We start from the raw sequence: 14622 nt of genomic DNA, 5'->3' as shown, positions 1-14622 counted from the left end.
TTCACGCTGTGGTTAACACAGTGATTAATCCACAGCAACCGCCTGGGCTGGGGTGGGGGAAGGGCTCCCTCGCTGAGACCCAGTGCTGGGGAGGAGGCCTCGGACCTGGGGAGGTGTCCCAGGTGGAGAGCTCGAGCCGAGCGGGTTTTCTTCCAGAAGGCTACTGTGTCTGCATGTGGGGAGGGCAGGAGAGTCCAGGAGGTGGCTGGAGACGAGGTGGACCCAGGCTGTGCCAGGCCTCGGCGGCCGGGGGAGGACTCAGGGTTTGTGTCCAGGGCAGTGAGGAGTCAGGGAAGGCTCTGAAGCAGGAGAGGGAGCGTCTACCACTGGTCTCAGCTCTGCCTCCGGCTCCCTGGTGAGGAGGGGCAAGCCCCGGCCCCTCGAGGATGGAGCTTTGACGCTGTCCTCCGCGGTCTACACAGCAACTTGTTCCCTGGGCTTCCCGAACCCGTGAAGATGCTCAAAGGTACCAGCAGGGCCTTGAGAACTTTTTCCCTCTCCGTTATTTCAAAGTCTAGCAGATAAACTTGCACAGAGCAAGGAAGAGCACCCCCTGCCCCCCGCCACACACAGTGTTATTAACAGCTGAGGTCGGCCTGAGCAGGGGGCAGGAGGGCCTGGCAGCAGAGAACTTGGGGGTTAGGGCTGGATTCACATTCTGCTTAGCAAAGTCTCGCCTCCCTGAGCCTTAGCTGCTTCATCTTTAAAATGGGGGGGTACCCACCCTGCTAATGTACCACTAAGACACTCCGAGCGGTAGGTACCATCTCCTGGGGGAGTGGCTTCTTAGTCTGAGGATTCAAATTAACCTCCTAAAGCCCTTAAATTGCCCACAAAATAGTGTGTATGAATAATAGGTACGAGTGTGTGGGTATGGGAAAGTAGAGAATTTATGTGCAAAATAGAATGTCATCATATTTCTAATATGTAAGAAAGAAATAGAAATTTGGCTCTTTATGTATTTGCTTTTTGCCAAGCTCATAGTGTTGAATTCACTCGGGTTAAATAGGAGTAAGATGAGCTGCCGCTGTATGGTTTTTAGTTGATAAAAATGGAAAACCTAATTAATTAACTCCCTCATAATCCCTCCCACTTCAAAGCCCAGGGCCCTGGCGGGCTGTGGGGGTGGAGAGCGTGCAGGGGGTTCCCCAGGGAGCCTAGCGTGGGAACCGCAGGCCCAGATGGGCTGTGAGGCCCTCCGGCTCCCACGCTGTGCAGCAGCCCCAGCAGGGGCAGTTGTGGATTGAGCGTTGCTGAGTCATCTCTCTCGGTGGGTTGTGTGCTGGCTGACAAGCTGAAGCCCGTGTGTCGGTGGCTGAGTCCTGGCCCACGTTCTTGGGGAGCTGACTTCAGCCCCTACCTGCTGGGCTTGGAGGGGATCCTCAGCTACCCACTGCCTCTCCACCTGGTCCCTCCCTGCACAGAACCCCTGGAAGCCGACCACCTCGGGGCTGCCCTTCCCTGGTGGGAGTCCTGCCCTGCGGGCTCCCAGGCACAACGGCAAGGCTGCAGGCACCTCTGGGCTGAAGATGTTAGCTGGCACCTTGCTGGCCCGTTGAGCGTGACATTTCCTCAAATGCCACGGAGGGGCTGCCTGACCTTCACTCTCCTGCCAAGACCCCCTTTCTGCCTCTTTCTGTGTTATTTATAACAGTGTTAACAGGCGGAAGGGCTTCTCAGCTGAGCCCTGGCCCAGCTTCCATCAGTGTCTCCTGCCAGCCAGAGTAAGAAACATGTTAATAGAACCCAAGAACACAGATACTATGGGACCCCAGAGAACATCTCCTGATGGAGTGTGCCGGGCACTGTTTTTTTTTAGATCTCAGGCACTTTTTGTTTTGTTTTGTTTTGTTTTGGTGAGGAAGATTGGCCTGGAGCTAACATCTGTTGCCAGTCTTCTTCTTTGTGTGTGAGGAAGATTGTCGCTGAGCTAACATCTGTGCCAATCTTCCTCTATTTTGTATGTGGGATGCTGCCACAGCATGGTTGATGAGTGATGTCTCAGTCTGCGCCTGGGATCCGAACCTGTGAACTGAAGGCCATCGAAGCAGAGTATGTGAATTTAACCACTATGCCACTGGGCCGGCCCCCAGGCACTTTTTAATATTTATTTTTATTTTATTGTGGTAAAATACACGTAACATAAAATTGCTCATTTCAACCATTTTTAAGTGTGCAATTCAGTAGCATTGAGTACCTTCACAGCCTGTACCACCATCACCACTAGCCATTTCCGTCACTTTTTCATCATCCCAAAGCTGGGTCCTTTTTCTTTTTTTCTTTATATATATATATATATATATATTATTTTGTATGTGTGTGAGGAAGACTGGCCCTGAGCTAATATCTGTGCCCATCTTCCTCTATTTTATGTGGGATGCAACCACAATGTGTCTTGATGAGTGAAGCTAGGTCCATGCCCTGGATCCGAACCTGTGAACCCTGGGTGCTTCACTCCTTTCATTATAAATGAGGTAAGTGTTCTGCAACTTGCCTCAAAACTGAGTGCTACCCTCTCCTCTGTTAGACCATTCACTACCTTTGAGAAAAATGTAAAAACAGTTCCTCCCCCACACACGGCACATTAGAATTTTCCCACTTTCCTGTCCAAAATACCTCATTGGGCAGGGCTAGGATAATTCCACAGCAACTGGAGTGTTGTGGGCCTCATTGTAGAGATGGGGAAACTGAGGCCCCACAAAGTAAAGTGATCTGATCTCATTTTTGTCCCCTGCACATACAGTAACTCTGTCACCATCTCCATGCAGACCGGGACTCCGGTGAGGCAAAGGAGACACTTGGCTCAGGCACAAGATTTAAGGAGGGGCCAAAAACCTCGGTAATCAAGATAAATCTTATTTTAACGCAACGTTTAAAAATAATAATAATTGATGCCAAAATATCCATGCTGGACAAAATACCAGATCTTTGAATAAAGGCAGGAGCAGTGGGAGTGCCTTGCAGAGCTATCCAGGTGCCCGCGGCAAAAAGAAAAGTCAGGACCACAGACCCTGTCTTTATTTAGAATTGTGATATTTTGCTCACCGTGGATTTTTTTGCATTAATTTTGATTTTTTCACAATGTGACAGTAAAACGTGATCTGTCTTGATGACTGAGTTTTGTGGTGCCCAAGGCAAGTGCCTCCCTCCCCTGCCCCCCATCCTAGCCCTGATGCAACCTCCCCATCTGTGTGCACCACTATGACGGAGGACTCTGTCCCCGGGTCCCCAGGCCGCAGGTCCTCGTATGCCAAGGCCTTTCCACCACGCCTGAGTGTCCAGAGGGCAGCTGAGGGTGCCATTTGATCCCTACATCTATTTTTGTGCCTCCCCTTCAGCGACTGATAAAATGTGGCTCTCAGTGGAGCTGATGTGTTGAAACGGTGTGTGTCGATGTCAGGTGGTGTGTGTGATCGCGTATCTTCATTCTTGACCTCGCAGGGGGGCCTGGAACCAGGAAAGAGGAGGACTCTCGGCCGTTTTGTCCCCACCGAGTTGGGCAAAAACTCGAAATCGTTATCTGGTAACTGAGGCTGCTGGGCGATTTGGCCTTGTCTTCCGTCCTGGGGCTGTATGGAAAAAATGTCCCTGTTGGCTTCTCTTGGTTTCGTGCACTGCCCTTTACAGTTTACAAGGCACTTCCACGTTCATCTCATTTATTTATTGAGGACCTACTGTGTGCCAGGCATCGTGCTAGGGAACAAGACAGACATGGCCTCCACTCACGTGGAGCTACCAGCCAAGGGAGGAGACAACAGTACCCAAGGAGATGCACGAAAAATGGGGAGGCCTTCTGGAGAGGGGTGGTGGTGATGGTGGCACGACAGTGTGAATGTACTTCATACTGCTGAACTGCATGTCAAAAATGGCTAAAATGGTAAATCTTATGTATATTTTACCACAATTTCGAAAAATCCTGGGGAAAAAGGGGAAAACATCAGAGAATGGCAAGTGCTAATTCAGCGAGTTGCAGAAGGATGATGGGTGAGAGAGAGGCGGGTGGCCACTTAGGAGGCCGTGGTCAGGAGGGCCCATCTGGGAGGGACACTTAATCTGGGATGGGGTGATGAGGGACAGCCACCCGGAAATGGCAGAGAGAGGAGGCCTCCAGGCTGAGGGAGCTGCCAGCGCAGAGGCCCTGGGTGGAAACTCAAGCCGTGCGGCAGTTCCGTGAGGGAGCTCATCTCCGGGACGCGCCCTGTACCGGCAAGTGAGGAGCCAGGGCCAGCTCTGCCCCCATGGGCCTTAACAACCAATGCGCACGTGCTTCGCAGTTTACGGAGAGGTTTTCCTGCCACTCTCCTTTGAATTCCAGAGGCCCTTGAATTCAAGTGTGTAAAATTGACTGTAGTTGCAGGCAAACACAGTGTGCGTCCAACCCTGCCCCTAAGCACCTTCGTTGCTCGCTTGTGTTACAGAATATACTTCAAACTTTTATTGTTTAAAAAAAGAAAAAATGTCGGGGCCGGCCCCGTGGCCAAGTGGTTAAAGTTACGCACGCTCCAGGTTCGTGGGTTTGGATCCCGGGTATGGATCTGCTCCACTCACCAGCCATGCTGTGGTGGCATCCCACATATGAAAAATAGAGGAAGGTTGGCAGCAGATGTGAGTTCAGGGTGAGTCTTCCTCAACAACAACAAAGAAAACCAAAACACACACCACCTTCCCAGACCTGGGCAGCCAGTGCCTGCTGAAAGGCACCCCTGCCAGGTGCCAGCGTCCCTGCGGCTGCAGTGGGGAGGGGAGAGAGCTGATGGCGCCCTCTGAGACCTCAGTGCCAGGGGAGGGGCGTCTGGGCTCTTCACAGCCACCTGCCAGGACATCCAGGTCACCTCACTGGGCCCAGCTGCAAGAGACTTGACAGATCTCCATTGGATAAGGGCCTGCTTGAAGGAGAGGCGACTGAGTAAGGTAACACCTCCCCCAGGAGTCCTTCTGTTCGCTCTTTCCTTTGCCTTTCAAAGGGGGAAGGATCTAACACGGAGGTTTTGGTGTACGGGCCACAGCTGTTGAGAAGGTGGCCTGTCATTTTGGGAAGAGTTGAACGGGGACCCCGGAGATCCCAGTTTGTGTCCTTACCCTGCCAGGAGCTGGCTCTGTGGACCTTGGGTGACTCCCAGTCCTTCTCTCTGAGCCTCTCACCCACGAGATAAGACATTAGTCTCTAGAAGTGTTTCCACACACTCCTCCAGGGCCCTCACCCCTGGCGCTGTGTGGTGGTGGTCCGTCGGAACGCTTGATTTCCTGTTCGGTGGAGGTGGGAGTCCACGTCCCAGCGTCACCTTCTTAGCTGATGACAGTGGGCTCTGGAGCTGGGAGTGGAGGGCTGGAGAGGGGAATTCCTGGGAAAAAGTCAGTGAAAGCACAGAGCCACAAAATATGACACCCAACGTTATTTTTTCATGGGGCCATGTACATGTAGGTTCCTGTTTGCCAGGCCTTGCCTGCAGAACTGCGGGGGTGCTGTCATCTCCCCTGCACGTCCGCGCCCGCATGCCAGGGCTCCTGTTTCAGGACTGGGGGGTCATTCAGTCGGATCAAGAATTTAGACTCTGGTCAAGCAACCTGAGTGCAGAATCCTTCCAGATTCTTTCCAGTTTCTCCCAATCCTTTACTATTCTCTCACCCACGCGTAGTTTGACAGCAGGATTTTTTTTTTTTAGTAATTCAACTTTATTGAATCCTTCCACAGCCTTCAACTTAGTTTCCATTGAAATCTCTTCTTTTGTACTCACATTTCCTGTTTATGGACTGTTTAATTAAATTTTATAATTATAGTAACAGGTTTGGGAAAAAACACAACTGATTCCCAGGAAACAAACAACCCGGCTGGTGGGAGCGGAACTGCAGGTGCCCTGGAGAGTTGTCTCTGAGGCTCGGGGGTACCTTGGCGTTAGTAAAGGGCCGTGTTACAGATGGAGAGTGTTGGTTAACCTGGCTGATTGATTAGGTGGAGGCTGGTTAGGGGTGCTTCTGTTGTACCAAAGGCCTGAGAGGGCCTGGTTAGGATCAGGTTTGGCTGCAAGTGATAGGAAAACCCCCAAATGACCAAAAGTTCATGAAGCTCCAAGTTGAGTCCTCTCTCACTTGCTGAGGTAGGTGTCCCGGGGCGATTTGGCGCGTCACAGCGTCAGGGACCCCAGCTTCCTCCATCCTCTTGGCCTGCCCACCATGCAGAGCTGCCTTCCCCAGGCCACTGTTAGCTGGTCATCATCCCTGGTTGGCTGGGTCTGGCCTGGCCTTGTAGCCCAGTTCTGAGCCCTGGACCCTGTTTTGCTCTCTGGGCTGGAGAACCTACTCTCGCCAGACCTGGTGACCTCTGTCGGGTCACCTTACACTAAGCCCTGAGCGGGCAGCTGCGTGGCTGGGGCTTCTGACCCTGCTGTAAAGGGCTGGGCATCACTGGGTTTGTGCTGGGCAGGCCTCGGGCCAGATGCTTGCACGTGGAAAGGGACTTGAATGACGGATTGGGATGCTTTGCCTTGAGTGGGTGGGAGATTCTTTCAATGGTCAGGTTTATCTCTAAGTTCACGGTGTTTTGTTCTTTCAGGCTGGGCTCAGAGCCCCTCCGTTTTCTACTTATTCTTTCTGAAGCTTAACTTTGTGTCTGTGGCTCCTGAGTCTTGTTTCAGAAGATGCTATAAGTATTTCTGTCGGGCCTAAGACCAATTGCTCTTCCTACTATTCTCCTAGAAGGCTGTTTAGGAGTTCTGTACTAATTTGAAAGACAGTGGAAAGATTTTATTTTATTTTTTTTATGTAAGAGAGACAAATTAGTCATAACTTTTTCATTGATAGGTGACGGAAATGCCAACTGACATGTAATCTATAAAGGGAAGTTAATCATTCATGAAACTGTGGAGGGGGCTGGCCCCATGGCCAAGCGGTTAAGTTTGTGTGCTCCACTTCGGCAGCCTGGTGTTGGCTGGTTTGGATCCTGGGTGGGGACCTACACACCACTCATCAAGCCATGTTGTGGTGGCATCCCATATAGAAGAAGTAGAATGACCTACAGCTAGGATAACAATTATGTACTGGGGGCCTTTGGGGAGAAAAAGAAAAAAAGAGAAAGACTAGCAACAGATGTTAGCTCAGGGCCAATCTTCCTCACCAAAAACAAAAACAAAAACAAAAGCACACACACAAAAGAAACTGCAAAGTACGGGGAATAGACTGGACTCAGGGACAGCTGGATCCAAATGTTTAAATTATTTTATCAGGAATCTGTCTCTTTCTGCTTCTTGGCTCTGGATCCCCCGTGCTGGCTTCATTCTCGGGCAGGCTCTTCCCAGGTGTGGCAAAGATAGCTGCCAGCCTCTCCGAAATAAGTTCAACCAGCTGAGCCCCCTTGTCCAAATGCTCCAGCAAATTCCTGGTGTTCACTCTGACCCACTCCTGAGCCAGTTGAGCCAGTTATTGTCACTGGATGAAGCACTTTTATTAGCCAGACTGTGGCCTCTGCTCTGGATCACCTGGGTGGAGGCAAGAGGCGGCTTCGCCAAGGAAAACTAGGGGGCTGCCGCCCTTAGGAAGGGGAATGGGTGGGAGGCTAGCCAAATAACAGGTGGAAGGGAGGAGAAGAAAACATTCGTATAATGAAATGGCTTTGTGGGATGAATACTTACCTTCCTTCCTTCCGAGAAGGCGAGTGGAGGCACAGAGTCATAGGTCCAGACTAGGCTGGGTCTGGGTCTCATTGATTAGTGCTGGCTGCTAAGGCTTCCTGTTGAGCAGTCTTGGGGCTCAGCAGGAAGTAGATCTGTGAGCAGTTAGTCGTATCCGCCATGGTTAGAGAGGTGGGAAACGTGATCCCAGTGCCGGGTACTTGCCACCCTAGCAGATCTCACTGCTGGTCTGGGCATTCCTGACAGCAATTTAAAAGGGAAAACTTCCTCCTCCTTTTTTTTTTTTTGGTGAGGAAGATTGGCACTGAGCTCACATCTGTTGCCAATCTTCCTCTTTTTGCTTGAGGAAGATTGTCTCTGAGCTAACATCTGTGCTAGTCTTCCTCTATTTTGTATGTGGGAGAGTGCCACAGCATGGCTTGACCAGTGGTGTGTAGATCTGCACGCAGCATCCGAGCCTGCAAACCCCAGGCCGCCGAAGAGGGGTGTGCAAACTTAACCACTATGCCACCAGGCTGGCCCCAGAAAACTTGCTTCTGACCATCAAATGCAACTTCTTGTCAGTGGAGCAGGCTCCAACCTGGCAGTAGGGCAGTACCTAGGGTGTCCAAGATGGTGGTCAAGAAGTCTGTCAGGCCTGGGTGGGGCCACTTCCCCACCATCTCAGGCAGGCCCTGAGAGAGGCAGTGTGGTCTGGCTGGCAGAGCAAGACCATTCCTCCAACGGAAACCGTGAGCGATGATAACACGGATCAGGGGGCTGATGGAGGTTGAAGGAACACAGGATTAGGAGAGCTAGCAGGTGTAGGACTCGGGGACGGATCAGAAGACAAGTTCATGATGCATTGATCCTTCAAGAGCCCCAGTTTCCCATCAGTCAGGTGGGGACGCTGACCGCTGAACACCTCCTGCATCCTGTACCAGTGAGACCATAGCTATGAACGTCACTTGAATGTCAGCTATAAGGGCTGCATTGGTGACCACCGTTCGTGGGATATCTGATGCATGCTGGGCTCCCGACCTATGTCACTTCATCTTTGTAGGAACCCTGGATTCCTTTTAGTATCCCTATTTTTGTCAACAGAAGCAGGTGGCAAAATTTGTGTCCTAACCTGAAAGGATTAGTGTTAGTAGCAAAGCCAGGCCTAGTCCTTTGCCCCCTTGTCTGCTTCATTCCGTGCTATTTCAAGACAGTCCTCTCTGCACCTTTGTCTCCCCCTCTATAAATTCATTAATTAATTTATTTATTAAATGCTGAGTTCTACCTAAATATTTCCCCAGAGCCTATGTAGATCTGAGAAACTAGAGAAGTACAAAATCGTATCAGATGCTTGAGCAAGAGGGGTCCATAGGGTCCATCCGGTTGATGTTCTCTTTTCTAGAGGGGTCAGTGAGAACCCGAGAGGGGTGACCACGCACTGAAGGATGCACCGTGAGTACGGACAGGCCCAGGACCCAAGCTCTGTCACTGTGGTCCCCCCCTCCTCGCCCTCCTGCTTCTTTCCACTCAGCGGCTCTGAGAATGTGCTCTGGGCCAGGCACTGAGCAAGGCAATTTGCTGATTGTTGTCAGGAAAGTGGAGCCACCAATTTTTCTTAAGCAGGGAATCGATTTCCAACAAGATACACAGGCTTCCAATGAAGCCACTTACGTGAATCTAGACAAAACACCATTAATCCACGGCCAGGGGCATTTATCTCTCTGGCTCGGGGCAGCCACGTCCCTTTCAGATCGGGCGTGTGGTATTGCTGGAGGAATGGACTCACAAGGCTCAGCAACCAGAGGGTCCCACCCCGGAGTGCGTGCAGACCTGTGATGAGGGCACCATCCACGTGAGGCTGGTGCAGAGCACGGCACATTTGGCCTAGACCTGTCCCTGCTCGTGTGACTTGGGTCTTTTCCAGCCCTTGTCTGAAGCTCCGTCTCCCTGTCTGTCAGTGGGAATAAATGGTCTTGAATGTTCCTCCTCCCTTTCCGAAGCAGGATGTCGGATAATGGCACAGCCTTTGTAGGGAGCGAAGACACTTGGGTTTGAATCTCACCTTTCCGGGACCCTGGGTGCTATGGGTGGAGTTGTGTCCTCCCAAAAAAGGTGTGCTGGAGTCCTAACCCCCAGTACCTCAGAATGTGGCCTTATTTCTCTACAGAGGTCATCAAGTTAAAATGAGGGCATTAGGGTGGGCCCGAATCCCAGAGGACTGGTGTCCTTATCGAACGGGAAATTTGGGCACAGAGACAGGCAGGCACAGAGGGAAGATGACGTGAAGAGCCAGGGAGAAGATGGCCACAGCCATCTCCACAACCAAGGAGAGAGGCCTTGACCAGATCCTTCCCTCACAGCCCTCAGAAGGAACCCACCCTGCCGACGCTTTGGTTTCAGACGTCCGGCCTCTGGCCTGTGAGGCAAGACCTTCCTGTTGGAGAAGCCGCAATCTGTGGTGCTTTGTTACTAAGGCAGCCGTGGTGAATGAACACAAGTGGTCTCTGAGTTTCCCGATTAGTAACATGAGGACAATGACACTTGCCTGCAGGGTTGTTTTAAGACTTGATGAGAGAATACATACGAGGCACTTGGCATGGCCCTTGGCATAGAATAATCGCCTGATGAGACCAATGGCTGTTGGTCCTGTGTGGTGGAGCTGCTGGTGTGCCCCGCAGAAGTCAGCCAGTACAGGACAAGAAGGGCTCAAGTCAGACCTTCCAAAGAGGACTGGATCACCTGGGGCACCCCTTCCAAAGCCTCTCCACATATGGAGCAGGCCGCAGCAGTCGCTGTTAATGCAGTGCTCAGTGGTTTCCAGGGAGAGTGGCCTCCGCTCTGATCGAATAGGCCGTGAAGCTGAGGTATCTTTATTTTTATGGCCCAGGTATGCTTTGAGTATGGTGAGCTGCTCTGATAATCGATGAGGGCAGTAGTCATGGCCATTTAATGGGCATTTTGTAAAGGAGGTGGCATGGTTTAGATGGGAAGGATACTCACGGGATGACCCTGAGCAGATCCATTTCCCTCCTTGGGCCTCAGTTTCCATATCTGCAAAGTGAAGCATATAGACCAATCAAGTCAGGCGTTCTTAAGCTGCATCTGTCAAGGCCTAGAAATTAAGTATAAATTTCATGCACACGCACACATTTTGGGGAACATGTCCACAGCTTTTACGTGGTTCTTGAAGAGGCGTTGGACTCCCAAATTGTCCACAACAACTCGCGTGGAGAGCCTCTCAGGGCTGCTGGTTCCTGGACCTTCTGGGATTCTGGATGCTGATTATGAAGTTGTTTCTAAGCCTCAAAAAGAAGGTCCTACAGAGCTGGCTGCTCTGAGTTACCGAGATGAGAGGGATCAGGAACATATAGAAGGAGCTCCCCAGAGAGCTTATCGCAGGGGGCTTTGCTGGCCAGGGAGGCCCCAGCTGCCCGGCACCTGTGTGTCTGCTTTTGGCCTTCCCTCCTGCTCCACAGGCCCTAGGTGCTGTCCGAGTGGTGCCTCCCAGCCTGACTGCCTGCCCCTCTTTTGGATGCTCCTCCAGCCTAATGCATTTGTCTGCTTCTGTGCTCGCCCCACTCCCATCAAACTTGAAGTAAAATCCAATCCCTTAACATCCCTGCCTGATCCGGCCTCCACCTGCCTCTCTGAAGGCATCTTCCCCCACCCACCCCCCCGGCTCACCGAGCTGCAGCCTCGTGGACCTCTTGTCAATGCCTCAGGCTCTAGGCTTGGTCTGCACTTGGGTTTTTCCTTTGCTGGCCCCTCTCCAGCAATGTTCTTCCCCGTGTCTTCCACTGCCTGGCTCCTCCTTCAAGTCTCAACTCAGATGTCAGCTCCTCCAGGAAGCCTTTCCTGATCCCCCTATCTAAGATAGGTTCCCCTCCCTCTGCCATCCTCCATTGGTGCACTTGGTTTGTTTCCTTTGTAGCACTAACACAATCCGTAATGAAATATTTATGTGTTTTCTTCCCCCGCTAAGATATCAACTCGTGGAGGAAAGAACTTAGTCTTATATGTCACAGTGCCTGGCTCATAGCAGCATTTAATAAATCCTGGAATGCACCCACTAGCATGGCTCAAATTAAAATGATAGGGGGCCAGCCCCGTGGCCTAGTGGTTAAGTTTGGCACACTCGGCTTCAGTAGCCCGGGTTCCCTTCCTGGGCATGGGCATACACCACTCATCAGCAGCCGTACTGTGGTGGTGACCCACATACAAAATAGAGGAAGATTGGTGCAGTTGTTTGCTCAGTGCAAATCTTCCTCAAGCAAAAAGAGGAAGATTAGCAACAGATGTGAGCTCAGGGCCAGTCTTCCTCAGGAAAAAAAATAGAATGAATGACAATACCAAGTGGAACAATTGGAACTCTGATACAGCTGATGCGAGTGTACAATGGTACAAGCACTTTGGAGAATAATTTTGTAGTTTTTATAGTCACATGTACGTTTATCATATGACCCAGCAATTCTACTCCTAGTAGATATTTACCCAAGAGAAATCAAATAAGTAAAAACATATGTCCATGCAAAGACTTGTACACAAATATTGCAGACTTTTTCATAATAGCCAAAACCTAGAAACCAACCAACTGCCCGTCTAGAACAGGCAAGACTCCTGCATCCCCACAGTCTGTAGGGTCAGGAGGAGAGGGAAGCCCCCGAGAGACAACCGAGAATCTTCCTGTGTCCCATGTGGCGGTGACAGTTGAGTGTTGGTGACTGGTAGTTGGGGTGTTGGGCAGGGCTGGGAACAGTTGGGGGCTTGGTTGGGGCTGGGGTCCCCTTGGTGACCCAGAGCTTAAAATAGCAGTGCCTGTGTCTCTCCTCTTCAGACTCCCCTGGTCGCATCCAGCTCTTTTGGATGGTCACAATTAGAATCACGTGTTTTATGTTTGTGATTATTTCTTCGGTGCCATGCACCCGCCTCCCCGGCAGCGTGTAAGCGCCAAGAGGACAAGAGTTTGCCCATTTTGGCCCTGGCTGCAGCCTGGCACCCAGCACAGCACCTGGCCCGGGATGACCCGGTGCTTGGTCCTCATGGTTGTTGAATGCGTGTGGGTTGGAGAAACTCCTAGCGCGTGGAGCACAGGGGTGGTTGTGGGTGTCTCTAGAGACAGAGCCTTGCTGGGCACCATGCTGCCTGGCCCGAGAGCAGGGGACTGGCCGCTTGAGAGAACCTCATGTGGCTGCCACCCGTGCGTGCAGGATTCTTGCAAAACGCCAATTAAGACATTTGACCCAAATTCGGCTAAAAGCCTTTTTCCTGTGTCAAGTTGAGCTAATAATATACATTTATTCATAATTTATGAGGTCTAGTAAGTGGGAACAATTAAGGAAAAGGCCTGGGCAAAACCTATTTCTCTTAAGTGTCACACAGGCCTTTTTCTGTTCTCTGAGGCAGTTCCACCCCCCTGCCTGCTATGAAGCGCTGTTGTTTTTATTATTATTTTTCGTTTGTTATCATGACTGTTAGCTGACATTTAGTGAACGCTTATCGAGCCAGGCTCTAACGTGGCCTCGTGGCATCGTAGCCATGTGAGGCAGGTGGTGGTGTGGCGTTTTACTGGTAAGGCAGTGGAGCTTCAGAGGGGTGATGGCACTGGCGCAAGGCTTCACAGCTGGGGAGTGGGGATCATGATTCCGGGCTGCCACACCCAGGCCCACCCTCCTGATCACTACGGTGTTCTGTTTCTGTGTCCACCTCCCTACTTGGGCCATTTCTCAATCTGCACGGCAGGTCTTGTCTTGGTGCCTAGGGTTAGAGTCGGGACCAAGGTGAGAAGTGATCACCTTCTGATTCAGTTGGTCGTGGGTTGGGCCTGAGAATCTGCCTTATTTCTAACACAGTCCCAGGTGATGCTCACGCTGCCAGTCCTGGGTCCACACCCTGAGCGGCACTGGTCCAGTCAGTGCTGTTACCAGATCCTCCGTGACTCCCTTCTACCCCACCACCGTCATGTGGGTTTATGGCCTTCTAGACCTTTTCCTGTGCCTTTGCGTATGTATTATCATATGTAGAGAAGCGTGTAGCTTGATTTTGTTTAATTCTCTTTACACACGTGGGATAATACTGTACCTGCTGATACTCTGCAATTTAGCTTTTTATTTAACATATCTTCGAGAACATAGACATCCGCCTCATTCTTTTTCAACAACACCATAGTATTCCATGATACAGGTGATTATAGTTTTATGTATCTCTTGTCTACTGATGGGTGCTCCTCCACGTTTTAGACTTTACAGATATTCCTGTAAAATCCCTGGGAAGATGGGTGAGTGTTTGTCTAGAACATAGTAATCACTTAATAATGTCAGCCATTAGTGTTGCTGTTTTTAGTTGACTCATTATTAATATCGAGAGATTGTTGCCTTCAGAAATCCCCTTTCAGGTGGCAGCAGTTATGGAAAAGAGTAGCTCTCTATTTACAGGCTCTAATAAAGTTTCCAACAAAATGTTTCTGGTGAGAGAAAAGAAATGCTATGTGGGCAGGGCCTTGAGGGATGTGTAGGAGTGCAGAGGAGAAGGTGAGAGTAGCAGGCAGGGTTTGTACTGCCAGGGGTGGGGCTCAGCTCCCAGCAGATTCGACAGTGCGAGAGCGTGGAGCAGATCTTTACATTTCTCGGTCACCTGGCAAAATCAGGCCTTGGCCAAAGGCAGCCAAGGGTCCAGGCTGGCAGAGCGATGAGTAAGAGGGTCCCTGTTTAAGTCCAGCCAAGCTCAGCTCTGACGTGTCTCCTTCCTTCCTGTCTCCTCAGGGTGGGGCATCTGGGGAGGAGCAACTCTGCGCTGACTTTCCCGAGCTCGACCTGTCCCAGCTGGATGCCAGTGACTTCGACTCGGCCACCTGCTTCGAGGAGCTGCAGTGGTGCCCGGAGAACCCCGAGACTGAACCCATCCAGTACAGCCCCGAAGACTCGGAGCTCTTCCAGGTATGTCGTCCCGAGCCTCGCCATGCCTCTGTCTGCCCCTGGAGGCCTGGCGCCGCCTTTGCTCATGCACGGAAGTCTCCTCGCCC

The 14622-nt window shown here is 51.3% G+C and overlaps 1 protein-coding gene across 1 annotated transcript in view; it reads left to right on the top strand.

Annotated features, from left to right (window-relative positions):
• PPARGC1B (PPARG coactivator 1 beta) overlaps nucleotides 1-14622 on the top strand; it is a 110967-nt gene that overhangs the window by 62979 nt on the left and 33366 nt on the right. The window contains 1 exon segment of the mRNA XM_070570491.1: nucleotides 14363-14536. Within this exon segment, the coding sequence (XP_070426592.1) occupies nucleotides 14363-14536 (174 nt within the window).

The sequence above is a fragment of the Equus przewalskii genome, chromosome 13 (genome assembly GCF_037783145.1).
Source record: "Equus przewalskii isolate Varuska chromosome 13, EquPr2, whole genome shotgun sequence".
Lineage (NCBI taxonomy): Eukaryota > Metazoa > Chordata > Mammalia > Perissodactyla > Equidae > Equus > Equus przewalskii.
Note: the sequence above shows the minus strand (reverse complement) of the source record. Positions and strands in the feature narration are given on the sequence as shown.